The sequence below is a fragment of the Pteronotus mesoamericanus genome, unplaced genomic scaffold (genome assembly GCF_021234165.1).
Source record: "Pteronotus mesoamericanus isolate MK-2021 breed Mesoamerican mustached bat unplaced genomic scaffold, CSHL_Meso_final contig_22, whole genome shotgun sequence".
In the NCBI taxonomy this organism is placed as follows: Eukaryota; Metazoa; Chordata; class Mammalia; order Chiroptera; family Mormoopidae; genus Pteronotus; species Pteronotus mesoamericanus.
In genome coordinates this window covers 9,559,119-9,583,628 of record NW_026555090.1, presented here as the reverse complement: position 1 = coordinate 9,583,628, position 24,510 = coordinate 9,559,119, and the positions used below count along the sequence as shown (strand labels likewise).

At 54.5% G+C, this 24,510-nt stretch overlaps 1 protein-coding gene across 3 annotated transcripts; it reads right to left on the bottom strand.

Moving 5' to 3' along the window:
- Nucleotides 1-104: 104 nt before the first annotated feature.
- PIK3R5 (phosphoinositide-3-kinase regulatory subunit 5) lies at nt 105-24,260 on the bottom strand. Of its 3 annotated transcripts, none has more exons than XM_054571087.1 (18): nt 24,158-24,260; nt 22,217-22,317; nt 20,174-20,242; nt 19,269-19,407; nt 11,724-11,793; nt 8,892-9,066; nt 8,171-8,324; nt 7,401-7,484; nt 6,427-7,219; nt 6,133-6,295; nt 5,672-5,797; nt 5,005-5,133; nt 4,699-4,792; nt 4,362-4,438; nt 1,842-1,935; nt 1,682-1,764; nt 1,040-1,152; nt 105-905 (listed from the first exon to the last, which is right to left on the bottom strand). In XM_054571087.1, the coding sequence occupies exons 1-18, from the start codon at nt 24,258-24,260 to the stop codon at nt 758-760; spliced, it is 2,715 nt and encodes a 904-aa protein (XP_054427062.1). In that variant the 3' UTR covers nt 105-757. The 3 variants fall into 3 exon arrangements, with proteins under 3 accessions (XP_054427062.1, XP_054427063.1, XP_054427065.1); XM_054571088.1 differs by having other exon boundaries at nt 6,427-7,156; XM_054571090.1 differs by having other exon boundaries at nt 5,005-5,130; nt 6,427-7,156.
- Between the last annotated feature and the right edge of the window lie 250 nt (nt 24,261-24,510).

Below are 24,510 nucleotides of genomic sequence, written 5' to 3'. Positions count from 1 at the left end.
GGCGATGCGCTAGCCACGGGGCCAGGCGCTCTGCCATTCCTTTGCAGCCCTTTAAAGGGGCCTTAGTTCCCCTCATCTTAGGGCTGAGGGAAGGGAGGCTTGAAGACGCTAATTAACTTCCTTCTGGTCATGTAGCTAGAAGGTGACCGAGCCGCAGCCGCATCTAACCTGTCCTGTCTCCCCAGGACCTCAGATCCAGAAAGGGACTCCCAAGAGAACCTGCACCAGGTCCTGAAGGTGGACAAGTAAAGCGTTAGTGCCGCTCTTCAGAAGACCCACGGGCCCAGAGAGAGGGGTGGTAGGGTGCTGCTGCAGGTCAGGAATGGAAAATCTCCATGTTCCGGGAGCAGAGGAGACCGCACTCCAGACGCAAAGGGTTCCCTGAGACTTCGGCAAGGGAGTGGGCCCAGCCACAGGCTAGGGGAAGGGCCCTACACCACACCCCAGGGCACCAGAGCCTCCGATCTTTCTTCTAGAAAGGACATTTGACCATGTCAGTGGCTGGGGCCAAGAAGTCAGCTCTCCTTTCTACCTCAAGGAATCTGAGGGATGGTGTTGCCAAACCCCTCTCTCCCCAAAGCCCATTTCTGTCCCAAAGAAACTGCCGATGCCCCGCCCCCTGCCCAGTGCAGGGCCCAAAGGGCCCACGGGGACACTTGGTTCTCCACAAGGAGCGAGACCCGCCCAGCTGGCCACCTGGGAGAGGCGCAGAAGAGGCTGCTTCTGGGCTTTCTGTCCAGGCTGGTGCGGGGTCTCGCTAGGGCAGAGCTCCGCTGAACGTCATGATGGGCAGGCAGAGGAGGGAGCAGAGGTCCGCTGTGGCCTGGGCTGGTGGTTGGGGCGACCTCTGGGGTTTGGGGCAGAGGCTGCTCTTCTCTGGCTTGTAGCAAGGTGAGACCTCACACCTGAGGGCAGGGCAGGGGTAAGGCCAGGCCTCACATCCCTGCAGCAACATCCAGGCCTCTGGGTGGGACGACACGGAAGCTGACCCCTCCCTAGACCCCACTCAGCTGAGGCAGAGCTGGGCCCCGCTTCCTACCTGACCACACTCTGTAGGATCTTCCTCTCATCCTGGTCCAGACACACAGCAAAGGGACAGCTGTTGGAGCCGATGATCTGCACCTTGTCCACTTTGATCTGCGATGTGCTAATCTGGAAGGAAGGCCCAGGTCAGTCCCCAGGGCCCCAACCACAGGGATCCCAGGCCCTGGCAGTTCCTTCCCTCCTTGGAACTGCCCGCCCAGCCGTGGGGGCGGGGGTGTCAGGCAGCCGTCCACCGCTAGGCCAGCTCGGGGGAGGGGTTCCGGCTCCTCTCCACCCTCTGCCCTTCCCTGGGTCTGGAAGAAGCAAGTGCCCTCTGAGGAGAAACTGTACTGCTCTCTGCCCTCACTGTGGCAGCCCTGGGGTCCCCGTCACAGCCTGCTCTGCCACAGACTTAGGGCAGAACCTTTCCATACACACAGCCTCTCGCAAAGGCACCCCTTCCTCCTAACACCCCACAGTGCCCTGCATGTGTGCACAGCCCTAAGCCACACCCCCTCCCTGCCTCTCCTTCCCCCACACGCCTCCCACACCTCTCAGACACACCTCCTCTCTCACGCACACACCCAGGCACGCACACGTGCCCACACACCCAGAAGGTTTCCCGCGGGTATGGCTTCAAGGACAGGGAAGCCCTTACCTGGTTGAAGCCCTTCTTGGATTTGGGATTTTGCCTTTTCACCACTTCTGTCAGGTTTAGCGTCAGGGCCTCCGTGCCCGCATCTGAAGGGCAGGGGCGGCTCAGGCCAGGCTCGGAAGCCCTCCCTGCCACCGCCCCGCGCCCTGCCCACCTGACTCACCCAGCTCCTCCTGCTTCCGGCAGGCCTTGTTGAGGTTGATGGACGTGCAGACCTTCTCCATGTTATTCCAGCGGCTGCGTCCACTGATGGCCCCCTGCAAAGGCAGCAAAGCCAGGTCCTCTCTCAGCTTGGAGGCCCCGCTGCTGCTACCTTCCCTTCAAAGAGGGGGCCCCAGGTCAGCAGGGACAGGGAGCGCCTGCCACCAGCACCCCCAGGAAGCTCTCTCATTCCCCAGGCCCGCTGGCTTCTTCACAAAGAGCCCCTGACACCTGTATAGACCTTGGTGACTCTGGGGTCAGAGGACATGAGAGCTGAGAGCACCTCAAGGGGGCCTGGATGATCTGCCGAGCCCACAGGCCTGGAGTCCCTGGCCGAGCCAGCCTGGAACCCCTCTTTCATTGGGGGCCTCCATGTTACCAAGCCCCAGAGCACTGCTCAGTCCTTGGTCAGTCTCAAGGTGGGCTCACTTGACCTCACAGGAGAATCTGGTTCTGCTCCCCCCTCCTCTCCTGGGCTTTTGGGGGGCACACTCCTGGTTCACCACCACCTTTCTGGCCCAGGCCTCTACTTAGCACGACGCCTGCCTCTGCCTGGGTCACATGACACAGGTCTGGGGACCCTCTCCTGGCTCCTCTGCTCTTGCGCTCCTACTTCTCCGGTGGGGAACCTCTGCCACCTACGCTCCCATCTCCCTGTTCCGCGTCTGGGCCCATCTGTCCAACTGCACACTCTGCCCTCCTCTTCCTGCGTCTCCAGGGAACCTCGCACTCTACGCATCCCAGCTACAGGACCAGCCCCTACCGGATGTGGGCCCTTCTGAGAAAATGGAGCAATTAGCCTCAGAAAGCTGAAATCCAACCCATCCCCAGGCCCTGCTGCTCCCACAATGCACAGACAGCTCCCACGTCCTTCGTCACTACTGCCACCAGCCCTGCGCTGGCTGCCCGCGTTTCTCTCCTGGAAAACGCCAGAGCCTCCTATTGGCCTTGCCGCGTCCCCCGTGGGCCCCTCCAGCCTGTTCTCCACAGAGTTGCGGGAGGGAGCGTCCAGACCGCAAGTCCGATCCGGTCGCACACACTCCCAGCACAGCCGCCAACTGAGGCTGGCTCCACGGACGCCCGCCGCTCCTAGGACGGGGCGAAACGCTCCTTGTGATCAAGGCCCCTGGCATGCTGGCCCCACCTGTCTTTTTAGCGTCATCTCATCACCTTAAAAAATGCTTTATTTATTTATTTTCAGAGCGAGGGGAAGGAAGAGACGGAAAGAAGCATCAATGTGAGAGAGAAACATTGACAGGTTGCCTCTCATACGCATGCCGACTGGGGGCCAAACCTGCAACGTAGGCCTGTGCCCCGATGGGGAATCGAGCCAGCGATGTTTTGCTCTGTGGGGCGACATTCAACCCCCTGAGCCACACTGGTCAGGTCAGGGCTCCCCTCATCACCTTTAGCATTCATGTTCTCTTCCACTCAGGGCCTTTGAACACGCTCTTCCCTCTGTCTGGAGAATACACCCCTCTCTTTTAGCTTAAGTAACTCCCGGTTTTCTTGCCACCATTGACTCAATGCCCCTTCTCCAGGAAGCCTTGTCTAACTTTCCTGACTGGCTTCAATAATCCCCCTTGGAGGTTCTCACAGTACCATGTACCTCTCCTTCACCTGCTGGTCATAGCTGTAATTACACACCTGCGGGTTTGTGGAGCCAGCGCCTACCGTGCCTCTAGGCTGTAAGCCTTTTGTTCACTCGAGAACACACCTGTGCCTGGAGCAACATCTGGGACACAGTAGGTGTTTAACAAACACCTGGCACGCAGCTCTCGGGCTCAGTCCCTTCTGCTCGCCCCCACAGCCGCCAAATGGAACGTAGCCCATCACCACCGTCCCCTCAGCCCTTCTCTGGCCTTGTCATCACTCACCGTTCGGGCCATTAACTTGTCTCCTGGTTTCGCGTCTGCCTCTCTCCTCTAAAAAGCTAAAGGGAGGGCTGGGCCCTCCCCATTACTGCGTCCCCTCCCCACCCCCCCAGCACAGAGCCCGGCAGGAGTATCTTTTGAATGGTTGAAGGAAGAAAGAAAAAAAGAAGGCAGGAGGGCTCCCGCTGGTGAGGTCCAGCCTCTCGTGGCCTGTGCCCCGAGGTGCACCATGCTCACAGGCACATGCCCTCTGGTGGGCTCATGGGCTCCCCCTTCCACTCTCTCCTCCAAAATCTTTCAACTCCCTTCACACCAATCCCACTTCCCAGGCCCCCCGGCCCCCGGCCCCAGCCCCCAGCCCAGGCCAGGCCCCCTCCGTGCCTCTGGGAGCTGTGCCCACCCCGCCCTCAGCCCAGCCCTGCAGCCAGGCCCTGACACACGGTGCGGGGTGCTGAACACCTCTGGGTGGAGGGAGGCCGCAGGGGTGGATGGCCTTTGCGGCCTTGAGCACCTTAAAAACAGGGGTCCAGGGACCTCAGGGTCTGGCGCTGGGTGAGGCGGATCAGGAGCAGACCCCAGAGGGGCATGGGCCCCAGTATCGTTCTTACCTTGCTGTAAATAATCTGTAGTGTTAAAGGGACGGCCTCCCGGTCCCCATCAATGCCCAGCCTCTTGCTGCCAGGACCTGTGCCACACAGACAGACCCTTTACTCAGTGCTGCTTACAGACCCGGGGGCTATGCCGGGTACCCGCCCCCCACCCCCACCCCCACTCCCACCTCTGGCCCTGCCTTCAGTGACCCTGCCTCTTCAGGGTCACACTTCCCCAGGACTCTAGCCCCCTAAGGCCCTGGGTCCCAGGGCCCCATCTCCCCAGGGCTCCACCACCTGGGGCCCCACCTCCCCAGCCCCCCACTGTCTCCACTGGGACTTAGGCAGCACTCGCCTGAAGCCTTGATGGCCCGCGTGGCAGCAGAGTGCCCGAGCTCCAGGGAATGAATGAAGATCTCCGTTGACTTCTCCCCGGTGATGAAGGTCAGCTGGAGAGGGCGAGACCAGAGCATCAGTGCAGGCCTCCCGTGGAGACCGTCCCGGCTCCTCTAGCACAGGGCGGGGCGCTGCCACGCGGTGGGCACGGGACCGACAGGTCCATGGGCACAGGCAGTGCCCTGGCCCTGCGCAGGGGGCCGGGGGGGAGGGCCTGCCAGGGAGCCTGAGGGAAAAGGCGGCCTGGGGCGGCCGGGCGGCTCACCTCCGTCTGGTAGACCTGCAGCAGCACTGGCCGGGCGGCGAAGCGGCAGTAGTAGAGCAGCATGTCGGCCAGGATGGGCAGCGGGGTGGGCGAGCCCTCCAGGGGCCGGGAGTCAGCTTTCAGGGACTGCTGGGTAAGGGAAGCCCGAGTCAGAGGGACAGAGGGATGGAGAGGGAGAGAAAGGAAACGTGAGAGGAAGAGAAGCAGAGGAAGACATACTCACATGCAGAGGAGGCACAGAGGCAGAGCGGTGGGGGTGGGGGGGTCGCGGGGGGGGGCAGTGAGATGAAAGCAGGAGACAAAGAGGTCAGAGCAGGACCCACAGCCCGGTCTCCATCCTCTCCCTAACCTGGCACGTGGGCCCCTCGGAAGGCCCCTGGTAGAGCTGGACAGAGCCGAGCTGGGGACGGGAGCTAAAGCCTACGCTCCCCTGGATCCTTCTGAGGACCCTCCCTTTCACCGTGGTGACTCCAGCCACGGGCCCCTCCCCACCTGCATGCCCTGCGCTCCGGTTCAGCCCTGCTTCTCACCTCTTCTCTCTGCTCGTTCCCAAGTGCGCCCCGGCCCTCCACGCGGCCTCCAAGCTGCGCCTCCCACCAGAGCCCTCGGAGCAAGGCTGGGTGACCGCAGCCAGCGGGCCTTCTCTGCCCACCCCGGGGCCACTTACCTGGCACAGGACTTCGGGGGGCAGGTGCATGAGGCCCAGCACGTTGCGCTCATACCAGGGGTCGAGCGTGCCGAGGTAGTGAGAGATATCATTGGTGCTCTCCTCCCACTGGGCCACGCCCAGCTCCTGAGACAGGCAGGGGGCGAGTCATTCCCAGGTTCCCAGGCGGCGAGGGGGCCTGCCCCCGCAGTCCCGGGGCCCTGGGCAGCCCTGCAGCCCCGGTCTGAGCTTCTTCCTGCCCTTGGACCCATCTGACACCTTTCAGTCTGTGTCATACAGCAAAATGCCACCCCCAAGCGCAAGGCAGGGACCACTCTTGGGAGCCAGGGCCTGGCAGGAGAGGGGCCCCACAAACTCAGGTGACAATTTTTGGTGACTTCCAATCATCCCTTTCAGGTCATTGGAACCCGCTCATGTCAACTCTACTTCCCCACCCCATTTGTTCTGGGCAGGGGACATACTGTAGGGACGGGGTGCCTCGGGGAGTCTGTGGGGAGTGGGGGTGTCTGGCTTGGAGGGGCTGGGCAGGCACTGGAGCTGGTCCCCTGGTTCCGCTTCACGGGCACGTAGAAGAACTGAAGCTTGAAGAACCGTGTGAGGACTGGGCGATTGTTCTCCAGCCGCCTGGAAGCGATGGGGAGACACAGTGAGAAGAAGCTCCTTGGCCTCTGTCGGACCTGAGCCTCAAGGCTCCGATGCCACAGGCACCACCACCCTGCCCCTGGGCAGTGACGCGCCCCCATTCCGGCTCTTACCGCAGGTTGCTGTACGCCCGAGCTACCTTCCCCGAAATCCGATCGGAGCCGAAGACTACAACACGCAGCGTGGAAGCCTTGGGGTCCTCGTCCCCACTCAGGAAGGGGCGGCGGCGCTGATAGCGTGATGGGGGGGCCAGGAGCCAGCTGGGCAGCTGGGTGGTGAGCTTGGGCTGGGGCAGGGAGCGGGAGCGCTGAGGCCGGGCCGGGGGCGGCCCCGGGCTGCCCAGGGGGCTGCAGAGGCTCCCTGCCCGCCGCAGGGGCTGCGCCGCGTCCGAGCTGCCCTCCATGCCCCGAGAGTCCCTTCGTAGCACCAGCTGGCTGGTGCTCTTGAAGAGTTTATAGATCCTGTTGAACTTCTGCCCGGGCCTGCGGTAGCCCCGGCGCTCCCGACTGCCAGACGTCTTGGACCACTCAGGGGAGCTCTCTTCGCTGTCCTCCACGTAGCCACTGTCCATGCCATCTGAGAGGCCCGAGACAAAGGAGGTCAGCAGCTGGCGTGACAGGGTGGCCCCCGAGGCCTGGGACGAGGCAAGGGACAGGGTGGAGTCGCGGGAGGCCTCTGAGCTGGTGGAAAGCAGTGAGTCCCGCTTGGCACACTGCCCATCCGTTTCCAAGTCCTCTTCCTCCTCCTCCTCCTCCTCCTCCTCCTCCTCCTCCTCCTCGTCGTCTCCCAAGATCCCTGGCTGGAGCAGCTCCTGCTCCTTGAGTAGGATTTCCTGCAGGATGTCTGCATGGAAGCAAGAGGAGGCACCATCTGGGCATGTGGACCCTGGAAACCTTTCTTGCTCCCCTTTGGGAGGGGTGACAGGGTGGACTTGGGGAGAAGATGGCAGGATGGATGACCTCTGCTCCACTGAGAGCTGGGTCAGGTGGGAGGGCGGGTGGGGCTGCTGCACAGACCAGGACAGGGACGGGAAGAGGGCCGGGCAGTTTGGTGGTGGGCATCACAGGGGCCCGGCCTGGCTGCTCACCGAAGCTGTCCTGGTTCCAGTTGTAGGTGTAGCACCTGGCGACAGGGATGGGGATGGTGCGGAGCTTGCCGGGGTTCGCAGTGTCTGTAAGAACGGGGCAGACGGAGGGTGACGCTGCGGAAGGAGCGTTGGGATTGGCCAGCCCAGTCCCCTCATCTGAGAGAAGAGACCACAGCTGGGAGGGGCCCGGCCCAGACCACAAGGCTGGGCGCCCCCCCCCGCCCCCATGATGCAGCGGGAAGCGGGGACGCCAGGCTCGCAGCCAGAGGACCCCCTGTGGGTGCTGTGCCCTTTTAAAGGCTGTGTAAGTGTGTGAAGTCTCAAACTTTGAGCCTCATTTTACAGGGTCCAAACAGGAAAACAATGGCACTATCTCTTCGGGTGTTGTGAGGAATATCATGCCCCTTCATCCCTGGTGACAGAGTCGTGGAGAGGAAGTTTCCCAGGCTCCTCGGGGTGAGGTGTGGCCAAGTGACTAAAGTGGGCCCAGGGGCACGTGTAGCCGTGATGCCTGCAACTTCCGTATTATCACCAATGTAAAAAGAAAGCCCCTTGCCCTGGATTAGCACAGTCTTTTTCTTTTCACACCGGTGGCCACATGATGGCAACCCAACCCTAACCCTGCAGGCAGGAACAGTGCACCCGGGGAGGTGGAGGAACATGGGTCTCTGAGTGCCTGTGCGGAGCAGAGCCACCAACTGGCCTGGACGGCCGCCTGGGAGCCGGAGGAGATGACGGGAAAGTGGGCCCCACTATTCCAAGAGCCTCACCTAAGACGCCAGGGAAGTCGGCTTTCTCTGCCACCGCCCGCAGCTTGGTCCTGAGCCACTGCCGGGCCTCGGCTGCATCCCCGATGCCAGATGCCAGCTCCTGTGCCTCCGCGGTCTCCGCGAAGATGTCCTCGAGCTCAGCCAGGGCCTTGGGCTGAAACCCCAGGAGGAGGAAGGTTTGCTCCCATACCATGGCCTGGCCACCTGCCTTCTCCACTTCCCAGGGTCTCAATGAGGGCAGCAGTGGCCGGTCCCCTCTCCAGCTTCATCACCCTTCTCCTCCCAGAGACCAGGGAGCCAGGCCTGCCTCCAACCCCCTGGCGCGGGATGTGGTCTGGAGAGACAGGCCCAGAGCCAGAGCCCCGCAGACTTGGAGGGGACTTCAGAGCTCACCCCTGCAGCCCAGAGAGGGGACGCTGTGCAGGGCCATAGGCCTGGCCCATCACAGCACTAGGATTAGAACCCAGGTCTTCCAACTGTCGTCTAAATCTTGCCTCTCTGAGGTTCTGTGCCCACCCGCCCTGGTCAGGACCCAGCACCACACAGACCCTGTCAACAAGGCCCGTTCTCCAGCCCCTGTCCTCCCGGCCCCTGGGGGCGAGGGAGGCCAGGTACCCAGGAGGCCACAGCACTGAGATGTGGCAGAGAGGGGACTCCACCTCTCTGGAGGCGTGTTCTTCTACAAGGGGGCCATGTTAAGCCCCAGGCCGCAGGGTCATACCTGCAGCCTGCAGTGCAGCCCGGAGAGGTCACAGTGGGCCCCGAAGGTGGCCTGGAAGGCGTGCAGGAGCAGGGTGACGTAGGCGCTGTGGGGCGAATGCCCGGGTGCGCTCAGCTTGTTGGCCACAGCGAGGAACTCCGCCTGCACCTCCACTGGGTTCAGCAGCAACACAGTGCTGGGGGCACAGAGGGATGGTTGTGGGTGCTGGGGGTGCCGCCACGCACTGTGCCAGGCCGTGCCAGCCTGCGGCCAGGCCCCCGCACAGCCCAGGTGGGGGCTGAGGCCAGGGGAGTGGGTGAGGGCTCCAGGGCCCCAGCTCCCAAGGGGAAGTTTATGGTCCACTTCTGAGTATTTTTCACCAGTGTCCTCAAAAGCCTTTTAAAAAAGCACACTTAGCCCTGGCTGCTGTGGCTTGGTGCACTGTGCACTGGCCTGCGAACCAAAGGGTCACTGGTTCAATTCCCAGTGAAGGGCACATGCCTAGGTTGCAGGCCAGGTCCCCAGTGGGGGGGACACACCAGAGGCAATCATACATTGATGTTTCTCTCCTTCTCTTTCTCCCTCCCTTCCCCTCTGCCTAAGAATAAATAAATAAAAATATTTAAAGAAAAAAAACTTAATTAAAAAAAACCAATCTACTTTCATTTTTATATAAACATTTTTTTTCCTGCAGGACATCTGAATGGATGCAAGACTGCTCAAGAGAGGACTGTATTTTAGGTGAGGTGACTTGAAGCCAGGCGATCACCTTGGGGCGGAGGCAGAGGGCAGACACAGGCCCCAGTGCGGCCTGAAATTTTAGTCCCCGCCCTGCTCCTCAGGCCAAGGGTTGTGGTGAGGGGTAGCCTCTGCCCTGGGGAAGGGGGAGGCCACGCCAGGGCTGCCTCTGATCCTCCACTCCCAGGGGACCCTTTTCTGCTTGCCAGGCCTTCACACAGGCTAGCGTGGTCCAGCCAACGCTGCCTCTCCGCCCGCTGCACTCGGCTCCTCCTCGATGCCAATGTGAAACGTGTTCATTACGAAAAGCTCAAACATACACAAGGGTTAAGAGGATCGTGAACCGTGAGGGTGTCGATCACTCAGTTAACGGTTAACACCACAGGACTGTTGTCACTTCGCCCACACCAACCCCCATCACTGGGTTTTCTCAAAGTGTGTTCGAGCCATCGTGGCGTTCTATCTGTAAACACTTCGGTGTGAACCGCGCACATTCGCTCTTGCTCTCTCTCAAACCTGCGCTGTGTGAAAGCTCACTGCAAAGAAAGCTCACTCGCCCGGCGCTGCCCCCGCCCCGCCCCCGCCCCCGCCCCGGCACTGCTCTCCGTGGACATCGGTCCCAGCGCTGGGTCCCCGGCTCAGACCCAGCCTCCGTCAGAGTAGTTATGATTTGGGGAGAAACTAATAAGAGAAAGGGGGCAGGCTCCCGTATGCCGCCCCTAACTGAGCGCCCCCTCCCCGAGGGCTCGGTGGCTCCTTGCGCAGGCGCGGCTCCGCCACACTGCGTGCAGCCCCGGAACAGCCAGGCTTTTGCCCGCGCCGCCCGCACGGCTCTCTCTGCCGGGCAAGCCACCGTGGTTCCCAGCTTAGGGGACACAGAAGGGAGACCATCTCTCAGCACTAAGACCTTCCTACTAACCTCTCAGCACCTCAGCTTCCTGACCTTAAAAACACCTTTTCCATAAGGTTAACAGGAGGATTGGAAGAAGCTACGACGCCAACAGCGGCGCCCAAAGCTCAGCAAGCGCAGCAAAGATGTGGGAGACTATTCGCCAGCCACCTGCCTCCGCCCCACCAGACGCATCTCGTTTACTTAGTAAACTAACGTTTACTAGACATTTTTATGCCCTTCTGCTTCAAAACCTACTACTGGCTTTTTTGTTGTTGTTGTTGTTTGTTTTACCTAGAAGGGACTCAATCAAATGTCTGCTCAGCCGTGTGAGTGCACAGTGACCCCCGGGGGCTGAGGATGGGGGGGGGGGGTGGCTAGGGTGACTGTAACTTCTGCTGGTGGAGGCTGGAGTCTCCGGGTGTCTAGATGGCACAGCACCCCCACCGCGGGAGACCTGCTGGAGGGTGCCCGGAAGGGAGGCTTTTTCTAGTATTTGTCAAACAGCAGCCTGGGACCCATGAGCGGGTAATGAAATCAACTCGGGGAGTCACAATCAGAATTGCCTTTTAAGTTAAACGGAACAGAGTGGGATGGAGCCCATCCTCTGAGGCAAGGGGGAGCTTCCTTTCATGAAACCTGTTCCAGCTGTGTGTGTGTGTGCACGTGCAGGTGCGGGCGCGGGTGTGGGTGCGCCAGCCTGTCATAGAAAATGGATTTTTTTTTTTATTGTAGATTCTGGTCAAAAAAGTTTGGGAAGTGCAGAAAGACACTGTGGAAAGAGCATGGGATTTCGAGTAAGACTGAGGTTCAGATCCTGGCTCAGACACTTCCTAGCTGTGCGACCTTGGGGAAGTTCCCCGGCCTCTCTGACCTCCAGCTTCCTCATCTGAAATGTGAGGTAAAGGGAGGTAATGTGTGCCCAGCACCTGGCACAATCAATGCAAGTAGTCCTTAACCTTTTTTTTTTTCCTAATGTCTCCGACTTGTTTAGGAATCTGTTGCAAGACCCTCGGCCCAGAAAAGTGCCTCTGTGCATCACATCAGCAGCAGCCGCAGGGGGTTTCTTAGCCTGTTTGTTGGTGGCTTGGGTGGGAGGAGGTGCTGTGACAGAGGGAGTGCCAGCTGCAGGGGCCGGGGAGGTGAGGGAACAGGCAGACAGTGGGGGCGGAGTCCCAGCCCTGTCCCCACCCCCACGCTGCCCCGCCCTCCCCAAGGGCACTCACACAGTGGAGCTGCGCTGACTCCGGAGGGGCAGACCCTGCTCGGCCCTCACCAGCCGCTGGTAGGAGATTCCTGTGGCCAAAAAGAGAAGAACAGAGTTCACGGTTTACGTCTCCCTTCAGCACTCCCAGCCCTGCACCTCACAGCGAGCCCGGTGCTGGGCAGTTAGGCTGGGGGTTCCTGGGTGCGGTTCAGGAAAAGGGGCAGATTAGGCCCAAGGCCCACAAGGCCTTGGGCAATAGGAGGCCAGGCCCCGCCGTGGCTGAAGCCACCTGCTCCGCAGGGACTATGGGCAGAACACCCCGAGAGGAGGCCGAGGCCATGTCTCCGCTGTCCAGGTGTCCCTGTCACTGCTCCCCTCCTCAGTGCCGGTGCCCTGCAGGGGGTGTGCAGGCACCCCTCGGACTGTTCACTCAGCCTCAGCACCCTCCACGGCTCTCACCTTCCCCTCAGCATCCTGGCCTCGCTCCCACAACTTTTCAGGGGACCGCGGCCCTGCCTGGCGTTGGCCCTGTAAGACTGAGCCTCCGCACCTGTGCGCCCCCAGCCACCCTTCGGTCTGCTCTGACTTCAGATGTGCAGAGAGGAAATGAGCTCAAGGTTTTCCATTTGTTCCTGCCGCTTGGCTCAGCTCTGCAGCTGGGAAACAGACCCTTCACAGTGTGTGTTCGGTTCTGTGTCAGCCTCGGTGAGGAGATGAAACATTTTGCCCTCCTCCCTGACAAGGGTGACAGAAGCAGGCAGCCTCCTTGTCGGAGCGTGGAAATCCTTACGGGGTCCCTGTCTCCCTGGTGGGGCGGCGCCACCTTCGGCCTAGTGTGAACTGGGCGCAGGAGGGCAACCCCTGAGGAAAGTGCAAGGCCAAGCCTGGGGTTTCAGGCAGCTGTAAACAGAAAGGCAGGCCACATCCACGTGTGCTTGACGCTCCTTTAGGCGTTAAAACCTTTCATTCCATAATAAGAGACAGAAAGTAAAGATGCAAATGTTTATGATCGGTAATGTCCCAGGAGAAACTTGTTGCCACTGAACACTATTCACAATTCACCTGCTGCTGGCGGATGGGCAAAACTGGCCGCATCCAGGTTTGCCCGGACTGACGAGAGGGCCAGGGTGGGAAGGCACCGTGTGAAAGGAAAAGGGGAGGGGAAACTGCCCGACGCGCACGAAGTGCCTGTGGGCCAGGACGGCCGAGGGCCTTTCCGTCCTGCAGTCACCAGCCTGGGTCTTTTGGTAGAATCGCAGCCTTATGCAATGTGGGAATGTGGCTTTTTGAGTCAAAGAATATGGTTTTTAGACTTGAGCAGATACAGGTTCAAGTAGTAGAGCTCTTGTAAGCCAGGTGACGCTGGGCGAGCTACTGAGCTGCCTGGCCTTCAGTTTCATCATCTGAAAGATGGAAATACTGTAACCACCCAGGGGGACGTTCTGCGGATAGACGAGGCCCACTCTTAGCAGCATTTGGCGCGCTGCAGGCACACCGGTCATGCAGCCATTGCCGCCATCACCGCCTCCGCCACCCCCATCCTCCTCCTCCTCAATCACAGTCCTACTTTTGACCAGGAGAACTTAGGCAGCCTGTCCCAGGCCATCAAGTCATAAGTGACATAGGCCTTTGCCATACCAAGCCCCACGTTTCTTCCCTCACACTTGCCTTTAGAGTGTGGGCAAGAAACGTCCAGCTTCTCTGAGTCTTGGTTGTCTCCTGCACTCAGTGGGACTAATCTTGCTCTTCCTTCTCACGTAGCAGGGCTGCGGCCTGGGTGAGATGCAGCCCTGGAGGCTGGGGCACCCTGAGTGACTCACACATGTGAGGCCCACCGTTGCCCTCGGGCTCACAGATAAACTCTCTGCAGGCAAGTGCTGTGGTTTGCACAGTTATGCGGGCGGCATGGAGTAAACACTCAACAAACATGTGGGCTCCACCTGAGAGGGCGGTGGTGGGCAGGGCCTGGCAGCGCTGGCCTGAGGTTTCCTGCCACCTCCGCAGTGGAGGCAATAGGCACCCTGTTGGGGGTGGAGTCAGGAAGAAGGGGGAGGCCCGAGGCTTCATACCTGCCCACTTCCTCTGCTACCCAGCCACATTAAAGTGGAGTAAAGTGTTTCATTCATCTCCATGGCAACTGGCTCCCTAGGGCTCCCTGGGTGGAGGGCCCAGCTCTTCAAGTCTCTTGTCATCTCTTTGTGACCTTGCCAGGACTTTTCCCATAAGCTAAAAGCACCCAAATCCTACTGCCCAAGCAATGTGAAATCAATGTAGGTCAGCCTTTGTCCTCACAAACTGCCGCGAGAGGGAGACAGTGCTATCCTCCCGTTTTATTGATGAGGAAACAGGCTCCTGTAAGTAAGACGTCTTGCCAGCAGTCCCACAGGTCGCGGGTTTGAAACCACAATGGTCTAACACCCAGTGCAGGCACCAGCTGAGAGATACAGCCTCAGCGTCTCCCCTGAAAGCTCCCTCCCAGCCTGCGTTCTAGCCCCTCCCTGGTTCCCCTCAGCGCCAGCTCCTCCTCCCCCCATCCCTGCTGGGCTCATTGGGGTTGGAGGTACTTAGCTATAAGGCAAAACTATAACCACATGCCTCTACAAAGTCATACTCCAGCACTTTCTAACTATATGAGCCTACTGAAGGCTTATATAGACGAGGGTAATTTTGTTTAATTTACTATTTGCTGTGGACAAGGGCTCAGGTTCTGTGAAATTAGAGGTTAACTTGTGGATGTGGGATGAGTGATTTTTATTCCCCACAAAAGATAACCTCAGAGGTTACGGTTCCATTCCGCTATATGATATCAACTGATTTTGCATCTAATTTTGCAATCTGATTCCAGCTTACGTGAGAAACTGATTTCAGTTTCTCAAACCCTCACCTGCGACTCGGACTCCCTGTGCATTTGGATGAGTTAGGTTTGTTCATTGTTTGAAAACGACCCTCTGACATGAGGGAGAGTTAATGGCTTCTTGTTTCAGTTCCACTTTCCATGGAAGAGGAGAATTTCACAGTACGGGCAGCCTGGCCCTAGTACCCCTCTCCAGACAGTTACAAGGGGAGACCTCCCCAAAACCCGGAATTTATGTATAAAAAATTGTGTTCTTACTCTTACATGTTTAAACTTCAGTGACCTTCAAAGTACTCTCCGTTTGATGCAATACACTTATCAAGACTTTTTCCCCACCATTCAAATCAGTTTTCGAAATCCGCAATTTTGGTGTCTTTTAGTGCTTCTGCCATTTTTTTTTGTTTCACCTCTTCCACGTCGGCAAAACATTGCCCTTTGAGGACTTTTTTCATCCAGGAGACAAAGAAAGTTGCTCAAGGTGAGACCAGGTGAATAGGGAGGGTGGGGCACAGGGGTCATGCCGCCTTTTTGGTCAAAAATGGCTGAACACCCAGTGAGGTGTGGGCAGGTGTGCTCGGAAATCCCCCATCATGAAATGGACAAACATGTTGAAAGAATCTTCAAAAAAAAAAATTCACTGAAGCCGAATGCAGCCTCTCACACCACCACCAGCTGGTGCACTGATACAAGTGGGTTCCTAGAACACTCGTCTAGCTGGGGAAGCCTGTATTACAGGGGGCCGGCCCTCCAGAAAGTAACTTCAGGTTTTTTGGGGTCCCCCTCGTATTTGCCTTCTCCTACATCACCCGCATATCTGAGGCCTCACATGGTCCCTGGAGCATGTCCGGGGGAAGGCCCTCTGCAGAGAGGGACACAAGTTCCCAGGGTCCTCCCTGCCCTGAGTCCAGCTCCAGTTGCTGTTCTGCCTGGCTCTTGTCCCTGAGTCGGGGCCTCACTGCAGCACCTCCACCTCTGCGCCACATCTGCTCGCCGGGCTTCCCAGAACAGAGTTCCTGCTCGGCTGCCCACAAAAACATCTCCAGGCACAGTGGGCATGCAGCGGAGGGGAGCCAGCTGGTTCCACTTGAAAGTGGGAAGCGGTCTCCCCATGTGCAGGTGACAGCCCTCCCCCAACCCCGCATCCCCCTCAGCCATTTCAAAGTAAGAAAGAGTAATTTCAGTCTCTGGTGTAGACTCAAGGCCCGGCCCGGCATTTGCATTTAGCTCTTTTCTGTCTCAATTATAAACAGGAAGAAGACTGCATTCTTATTAAAGGAATTCTGGTCACAAGCAAGAAGCCCAGAAGTGGTCTAGATGTATTTATTTTGCGGGGGACACTGGGGAGCACGGGAATGAAACGGATGAACCTTAAAATCATTGGTTCCCTTAGGGCGCCTTGAAAAGTTAGGTTGGCAGTTTCTCGATTCATCATGTGCACAAGCACCTTTCCTTGTTTGACACCTTCTCCCCAGGGGCTTCCTGATTTCTTAATTCTTCCACCCGCGCCTCTCCCATGAGGTGAGGTCCCTGTAATAGGTAGACTTGGGTGACAGCCAGTCTTAGCCTGTGCCTGCCCTGCTCTGCTATAACTCACACAGCTGGCTGGTTGGGCGCAGACAGATCAGACGGTTGGTTGGGAAGGAAACCATGAACCCTCAAAGGAATGTACAGACAGAGCTTCAGCCCTGAGCTTTCTAGGGTTCATGAATTGTTGGGGAATAAGACTTGCTACTTCTGTTCTGTGGTGCTTAATGTGTGCAATGAGAATTAAACACTGTCAGTACTAAATAGGGCCTGGTGTACACATAGATTTCCAAGGAAAAAAATGGGATTACAACATGCATAGTATATTGGGGCCTGCTTTTTTAAAAACTCAAATTATTCAACATCTTTTGATGCCAGTAATTGTATTTCTGTATCATTTTCAATAACTGACTAGCATTCAGCCCTAACTGGTGTGGCTCAGTGGATTGAGTGCTGGCCTGTGAACCAAAGGGTCACCAGTTTGATTCCCAGTGTAGGGCACATGCCTGGGTTGCAGGCCAGGTCCCCAGTAGGGGGCTTGCAAGATGCAACCACACATTGATGTTTCTATTCCTCTCTTTCTCCCTTCCTTCTCTTTTCTAAAAATAAAGAAATAAAATCTTAAAAAAAAAAAAAAAGATTAGCATTCCACCAAATGACTTCGCTACAATATACTCAACCAATTTCAATATTTAGGTTTTCTGAAATTGGTTATTAGAAAGAATGCATCAATGAACAGCCTTGTAGAAAAATCTTTGCATATCCATAATTGTTCAAATTTCTAGGAATAGAATTGCTGAGTGAAAGGATATTCTTTTTAATGTTTTAGAGAACACAGACCCCCTTTTCCTGACCAAGACTGGTATTCGTTTTTTTTTTCATCTTTGTCAATTTGATAGGAGGAAAATGATGTCTTACTGTTAAGTTTTGCATTTTCTGTATTACTAGTGAGGACAATTGTATTTGGGGGTGTTCTTCAGCTATTTATGGTTCTTTTTTTGATGTGCTTAAATCATGTCCTTTATTCATATTTTCATTGGTGTGTTAGCCTATTTTATTTTTTATCCTCACCGGAAGACATTTTTTTCATTGCTCTTTTTGGAGAGAGGAAGAGAGAAAGAGAGAGAGAGAAACATTGATTGGTTGCCTTCTCTTATACACCCCGACTGGGGATGAAACTCGCAACTTGGGTATGTGCCCTGACTGGGAATTGAACCTTCAATCTTTAGGTCCATGGGAGGATGCTCCAACCAATTAAGCCATACCACCGAGGGATGTCTACCTATTTTTAATAAACTCAAAGAACTCTTCATGGGTTTGAAAGCTATTCATTTTTATTGAAAATACTTTTCTTAGTCATTTATCTAAAGTGAGTTTTGCCATAAAAAACCTTTAAATTTTACACCCTCACATCTGTTGTCCTTTTCTTTTATAATTTTTGCCTTCCAGGGATGATCCTTCTCCATTCTAGGCTCATGTAGCCTATTTTTCTTCTGTACTTTTATGGTCTTTTTTCCTACACGTAAACCATTAATCCTACTGTAAGTTATATTTAAAAACTCAATCTTGGTTTTTTGGAGATAAAATTCTAACTCATTTGTTATGGTCTCTCAATTATCCTGATACCATTTGTTAAATGATCAATTTTTTTCATGACTCGTTTGAGGATGCCACTTTGTTATATAATATTTTTTTTAAATATTTCATTTGTTTCTAGCTATTATATTTTATTCAATTAATTTATGTATTCTTTTACCAATAGTGTATAATTTTAATAACTATATATAGCCTTAAAATACCTTCAAAGATCTACTAAGGAAGCATCCATACTTACTCTTCTTTAAGAATACGTAAACATATAAAAAACACATAGAGAAATATTATTATAGAGTGGTTCTTCTTTCAGATAGACTTTATCTATTTTGTTAAATTTTAAAAAATGCTGTTGGTATTTTGATCACAGTAACATTTATTTCCATAGCACGTGATATTAATACAACATTGACTCAATCTAGCAACATGTCTTTTAAATTACTTATCCTTCAGTTAAATTTGTTTTCTCTATGTAGGTCAGTCACATTTATTTTATTCATTTTATATTTTTAGTTGCTACTGCAAATTGTTTTTTTCATATGTCTCCTTACTGGTTCAGGCCCTTATATGGCAAAGTTCTTAGCTACTTGTTTACTAGTTTGACAGTTCTTTGTGTGATCCTCTTAACCTTGGCAAATAAGCAATTGTTTGATTTCTACCTATTAAAATTTTATTTTCTCTGGAAGAGGAAATATTCTTTGTCTTTGTTTTTGTTTTTGCATAGGCAAAATACTTATAAGCATGAAGAGGAAGATAATTGACTTAAATGGAAATGCCTCTAGTATTTCACTGTGGGCTGTTACCTTATTAAGAACACTTCCATATATTAATAGTTTCCACATATTTGAGGAATGCATGTGGAATTTTACTGAATATTTTAGAGGTACCTATTCAGTTGTTTATCGACCCTATTCCTTTGAGCTACCGAGGTGATGAATGACTCTCACATCAGGCCACCTCTCAGTAAATCATACTCATCTGTGTTTTCTCCTGCTCTACAACAGTTTTCTTTGACCTCTTTTTCACATGTATTATAAATCCTGCAATCTCTCAAGGACTTCTACTTCTCAGACCCCGCCCATGAAAAACTTAGAGCCCAGCCCTTGCCCACACTTGTCATGGCGCCTGTCAACCATCAACCTGTCCACTCCCAACGGTAGCCTCCTTCCATGGCCAGAGCTGAGTCTACCCGCACGTGCATGTCCCTGTTTGCTCTGAGGCAAGAGAGCAAACGAGGGCCTCGTGTCCACATGGTGGGGGCTTCACTGTCTGACCTGGGCAGCCTCAGAGACCACTTGGATAACCAGAGCAGGGGCTCTGGCTGCATGGCAGGGTCTCCTTGCCCTGAACCCCTGCTCGGCTTCCCCTAAGGATTCCCCCTTGAGTTACTGCCTGTGTTCCCTGCGTCCAGCCATCTCTGACACTGGTGCACATACAGCACCACGAAGAGGAGACACCAGCGTTTTGAAACAGGGTCACGGACAGAGATGAGCTGAAGGAGGACAGGTGAGGAGGCTCGCAGCCAAAGAACAGTTTCAGAAGGCCTCCTGGCTGCACAGTCCCTGCTCCACGTGCCACTGACTCAGCACCTACCTGGGGCCTTGAGTTCAGCATCGATGAAGGTGAGCATCTCCTGGCTGATGCTGCAGTAAGGAACGGGCCAGGTCAGGAATCGGTGGTAGGTTTCGGCTGCTTTCAGGAGGAGATCTGAGTCCGGCGGGAAGTGTGGTGTCTGGAATGGAGAGGGAGTGGCAAGCAGAGGGGTCTCGGTGAGAGAAAGTTCACTGATCTTCCACGACAGAACCTGCTATTTTCTGGAATGTTTCACAAAGGGCACGCATTTCCTGGCAGCAGTGTGTCCAAGGACAAGGTCAGGAAGAACTGGAAGTAATGCACAGGGAATGAGTGACACACTGGCAAGATGGCGCCAAGGGACGTCTCTACTGCAAGGGCCTTGTATTTACTAAACAGAATCTGACCTATAAGAGCGGCTCTCTGAGAAGCCGGAAGTCATCTTAAACGGTGCTGTTGCTGTCTCTCATTTTGGGGAGTGGTCTTCAATGCCTGAACCACATTTATCCTCACTAGAGGAAAACGTTCTTTGAAGTGAACTGACTCAGTGTACATGGGTTTTGATGCCACCAGTCTGGAGAACACCGGGTGATAGCATTGGGTAAAACTGACCATTGGGGTACAAAATGGGGTGGACATAAAATCTCCTTCACAGGACCTCTTTCGCGGCTTGTGAACAGGTTGGAGTAGCGGCTCCTCCATGGCTCCCAGACATGCCAGGCACAACAGCACCCACATGGAGTTACCGAGACCTCTCAAGGCCAATCTGAAGCCATCGGGAAGTTGACAGGCATCTCAAGCGTCACTGCTGGCCAGCTTCCCTCTCAGTGCTCATTCTCTGGGCTGAGAGGACCGAGCCTGCCCTAGGCTGGTCGTCCTTCTCTCTCCCGCCCCGACTGCCCTGACTGGCCCGGACCAGAACTTACACAGAGGACGGTGGAGTAGAAGAGCAGGGCCAGCGGGGGGAGCAGGTCATAGGTCCCCTTCTCTTGGACCTGTGGAGAGGACAGGAGAGGAGAGTGAGGCTCTTTCAGAGGCGCAGAACAGAGCTGCGCTTTCTTGTTCTGTTCTTTCTTAACCACATGATAAAAATTTGGAAAATAGAAGTTAAGGGAAAAAAAAACCCCTGCTCGCAATGCCTCACTTCCAAACTCAACCACAGCGAAGGTTTCAACAGACTTCTCCTTACACCGTTTTTCTCGATGTATTGTCCTCTGTAGAGCTGTAATCATAGTGTGTATATTTTTACTCTTAATGTCTCTTTCATATAATATTATAAATTAATTTCTTCTGTTACATGGTCTCTAAGACCGTCTTTTGTTCCCTCCTCGTTATACATTTACCTGTTATTTGTATTGCAGATATTTTTTCCAGTTTGTTGTTTGTCTTTTAAATTTATGGATTTGTTTGATGTATATAAATTATAGGTGTTGATTTTTTTCCTTTATGGATTTTTGCTTTGTTGTGCAAGGATCCTGTGAATACTCTGATATATTTTTCTTCTATTCTTTGAAGCATTATTTTCTTAATTTAAGTCTTTAATACACCTAGAATTTCATCTGCAGTATGGTATGAGTTAGGATTCTCACTCTGTATTTTTCCAAATGTTTAATCATTGCCCCTAAGCCATTTAATAAATATTACTCATGTAATTTTATTACACACTAAATTGCGTTAATACCCTTGGTTAATAGCTATTATTTTTATTAGCTGTGTAATACTCCTTCTGGTAGATTCCCATAATTTATTAGTTTCAGTTTAGATATCTGAGATCATTTCTTGCGCTTAATTGTAATTACTTTTGCAATGAAAACCTTCGAGAAAATTTCTTTTTCTATAATTTATATGATTTACCTAGGATAGAATTCAAGAAGTGGAATCGATCAATCAAGATTATAAACATATTTATGATCTTTGAAACATACTGCCCAAATATTTTCCATAGGGTTTTGCCATTTATAATATCTTACATGTATGAAAGTACCGGTTTCACTACACGCTTCTCAGCATTGCTTATTAAAATGTTTTGCTGATTTGCCAGGCAAAGTCTGTTTCAATGTGGTTTTAATTTGCATTTATTTTATTATCACTGGGGAACATCTTTTGCATATATGTTTATGAGTTCCGGTTATTCTTTCGTGTTCCCCCACCGGCCCACATCTGCACCTGTACACACACAATGTAGAATTCTTGGGTCTTCCAGCCCATCTTCAAACTCATGGGACCGAAGACACAGGGAAAGCCCCCCATCTCTGCGATGCCTGCTGAGCTCACGTTTAAAAAGCTCCTTTTCTTTATCCTGAGGAGACCGTGCGTCTGCTCCGCTCTCAGCCCCTCCGTGGCTCAGCCCTCCTCTGCACCGTGTAAAGGGCGGCGCTAGAACTGGGACCTCGGGTGTCCTGACAAACCAACACTTTCTTCTTACAGGTAAAGGGTGGGCTAACTGAGAAAGTCAAATATTTTCCAACTCAGTTATATATTTTAAAAAGAGAAACTTTCAAGAGAATTCTTTATGAAAAGAGCCAGGACCCTCCTCAGGGCAGCCCAGTCCAGGTCAGCATTAAGGCATCCCCCTCTTAGGCATGGAAGCCTGTTTACTGAGTTGTGAGAGGAGGTCTCAGTCTGCCTCTCCCCTCAGTTTTCTCTTCTGTGTCTTTGTTTTTACGGATCTCTTTGAGGACAGAAATTCAGTAAGTCCTCCTCCGTCCTTTCTGGCCAATACCTTGACTTATAAGAAATGTCTGTTTTCAAAAGCAGCTTCCAGGCCCTCGGCCAAAGGACCACATGTTCCGACCGAGAGAGCCACATCCCTTCCCAGGAGCCTGAAATCCACAAGCAGGGCTGAAGCCGAGAGCTCGCAGCTCCCCGGCGCCTGTGCCGAGCCCCTCGGTGGCCCAGGCACTCAGAACGGGCATCCTGTGGGTGCCTCTTTCTTGGCTCCACGAGGCCGATGCCAGCCCCGCCCTCACCTCTCGGGTTTTCTGCAGGATCTGTTCCAGGAGGATAAGGAAGTGGCCCGGGTCCCTGCTGACCAGCTCCTGTAGGCTCCAGCAGTTCAGACACAGCCCGGCTGGAAAGGGAAAGGCCAGCAGTCAGTCTGGGGCCGGGGAGCGGTCGGGGCCCCGGGGGCTGCTCTGGAGCATTCCTTTGTCAGGGGGAGTCTCAGAAAATTCTGGATCCACGTGCAACCCTATCGTGCCCCATTAAGGCATAATGACAGGTCTCTTATTCCTGGAAGCTCAAGAGACACAGAAAGGGGCTGGGGCTCCCTTCAAAGCACATGAACGGGCCCCTGTGTCTCTGGAAGGCACTTGCCCTCCCCGCCAGCACCCTGCCCCGGTTTCCCACAGCAGGTGCTGGGGCCTCCAGATGCAGGCGAGGCGGGCAGAGGCCGCGATGGCTGGGAGAAGGAGGAGAGCGGGGTGAGGGTTCCCCTCCCCCCCACAAAGCCGAGGCTATGACAGCTGTGGGACTTCCTGGGGCTGCCTGGAATGGAGCCCAGGAAGGGAAGCTACGTTCGTTTGTTTTGAAAGCTACGATGAACATTTTGTCACTCTGACTTCCCCAGACGTTCTTATTTTGTCCGTCTCTTTTTCTCTGCAGTCAGCAAGGGCAAACCCCTAAAACTGAAAGGGGTGGTCACGGAGGCCTCTGAGTGTGCGCGAGTGTGAATGAGTGTGTGTCTGTGTGCCGTGGCGAGTGACAGCAGCAGGGGCGGAAGCGGACAGACCACAAGGGGCGTGGGGGCCCAGGCCCCCTTCTGTGTGTGGCTGCCTCCCAAAGTCCAGGAGGCCCTTGTCTGTGTGTTTCATGTGGTCGCAGATCTTCGTGAAATTGTAAGTCGATACTTCTGCATTCATTTACTTAATGACAGACCTCTCAATTCTGTAAGCTTAAGCTCCATCGAAATCCAGGTAGAAGGCAAGGTGAAAAATACTACCACTTATTGACTACCTACTATGTGCTAGGCCTTCGCATACACCACCTCCACTGAGTCTCCCATCTTCCCTTCAGGAAGCTGGTTCCTGTTGTTATTCCTCTCATTTTACAGACAAAGCAGGTGAGGTCCCGAGTGGTTCCGTGACTCACACAAGTTTATACAGCCAGTGAGGCAGAGTTTTAATCCAGATCTGTTTCATGCCAAAGGCCAAGGAAAGCCTCTGAGAGGAGATGACATTTGAGCGGAGGCTTGGATGAGAAAGAGCCAGCTGTGCACAGTTCTGAGGGAAGAATTCCAGGTAGCAAGTGCAAAGGTCCTGCGGTAGGAAGGAGCCAGGGATGTTCAAAGAGCAGTGGTTCTCTCTCGCAGGAGGTGGTTAGGGAAGCAAGTGAGATATGGGGTAGGAAAAATCTGTACAAGTATGGGAATTACTACAACTAGTCACCAGGCTTCGGAGACAGAACCGCCCCAGCCTGCCGATACCGCTGTTTCCATCCTGGGGAAGCACAGAATGCGGAGGCCCCCTGCTGCCCAAAGCTCTGCTGACATTGTTCCTTGCTCTATGGGAAACAGGACGGTGGAGCTGTGGAAGGAACTAGAAGCCAAGTAAACAGAATTCTGGGGAAGGCTGTTCGTGAATTCACAGCTCCTCTTTTAGAATTGGCCGCTGTGGTATCTGTAAGCAGGTTCAATAACTACAATGCTTCTAGCACATGCTAAGGAAGCAAGATGCAGCCTGGGAAGGATGGAGGAGACAGCGTGGGAGAAAGGAGAAAGTGCTGCCCACTGAGGGCCTCCTCTCCACCAGCTGCTGTGCCAAGCACCTGCCCAGGTGAGGTCCAGGGGTTTGCTCAAGTCGCACAGAGTTGGAACCAGAATCTTCCAGCTTCCAAGGCTAGTCCAGTGCTCCCTGCGGCCCCTGAGGCTTCCTTGGGCTTTAGGAGCACCGCGCTTGTTTCCCCAGACCTACCTGACCAAGAAGTGGAGCGGCGGTTGAGGCTGAGCCCGTGCAAGCAGCGCTCCAGGGCATGCTGGATGCGGTCTTCTGTGCACGTTGTAGCCCCTGGCTGCATCCTGAGTCATCGCCTGCGTGAGAGACAGACATCGGTCAGCCCGGAGGCCCCGAGGGGCGAGGAGCACGTGGCCTAGGGGGCAGGCGGCGCGGACAGTGGGCACTCCCAGCCCAGTGCCCTCAGCCTTGCCGTTGCTTGGGTGCTGCGGGCACGGCATGAGGGGGCTTACAGCTGCCTTCAGGGCTAGAATGGCTCCTGCGGGGGGCTGCCCTGAGTGGCAGGAAGGGGTGCTCCTGCAGCCCAATAGCAG

What these genes read in the sequence shown, in the direction of transcription:
- PIK3R5 (XM_054571087.1), bottom strand. Translation starts at nt 24,260, where the DNA reads ATGCAGCCAGGGGCTACAACGTGCACAGAAGACCGCATCCAGCATGCC. An exon ending in TCCTGCAGAAAACCCGAGAG is followed by an intron (nt 20,243 to 22,216) that starts GTGAGGGCGGGG and finishes TCCTCTCCACAG; the next exon opens with GTCCAAGAGAAGGGGACCTA. An exon ending in TGCTGAACTCAAGGCCCCAG is followed by an intron (nt 11,794 to 19,268) that starts GTAGGTGCTGAG and finishes TTTTGGCCACAG; the next exon opens with GAATCTCCTACCAGCGGCTG.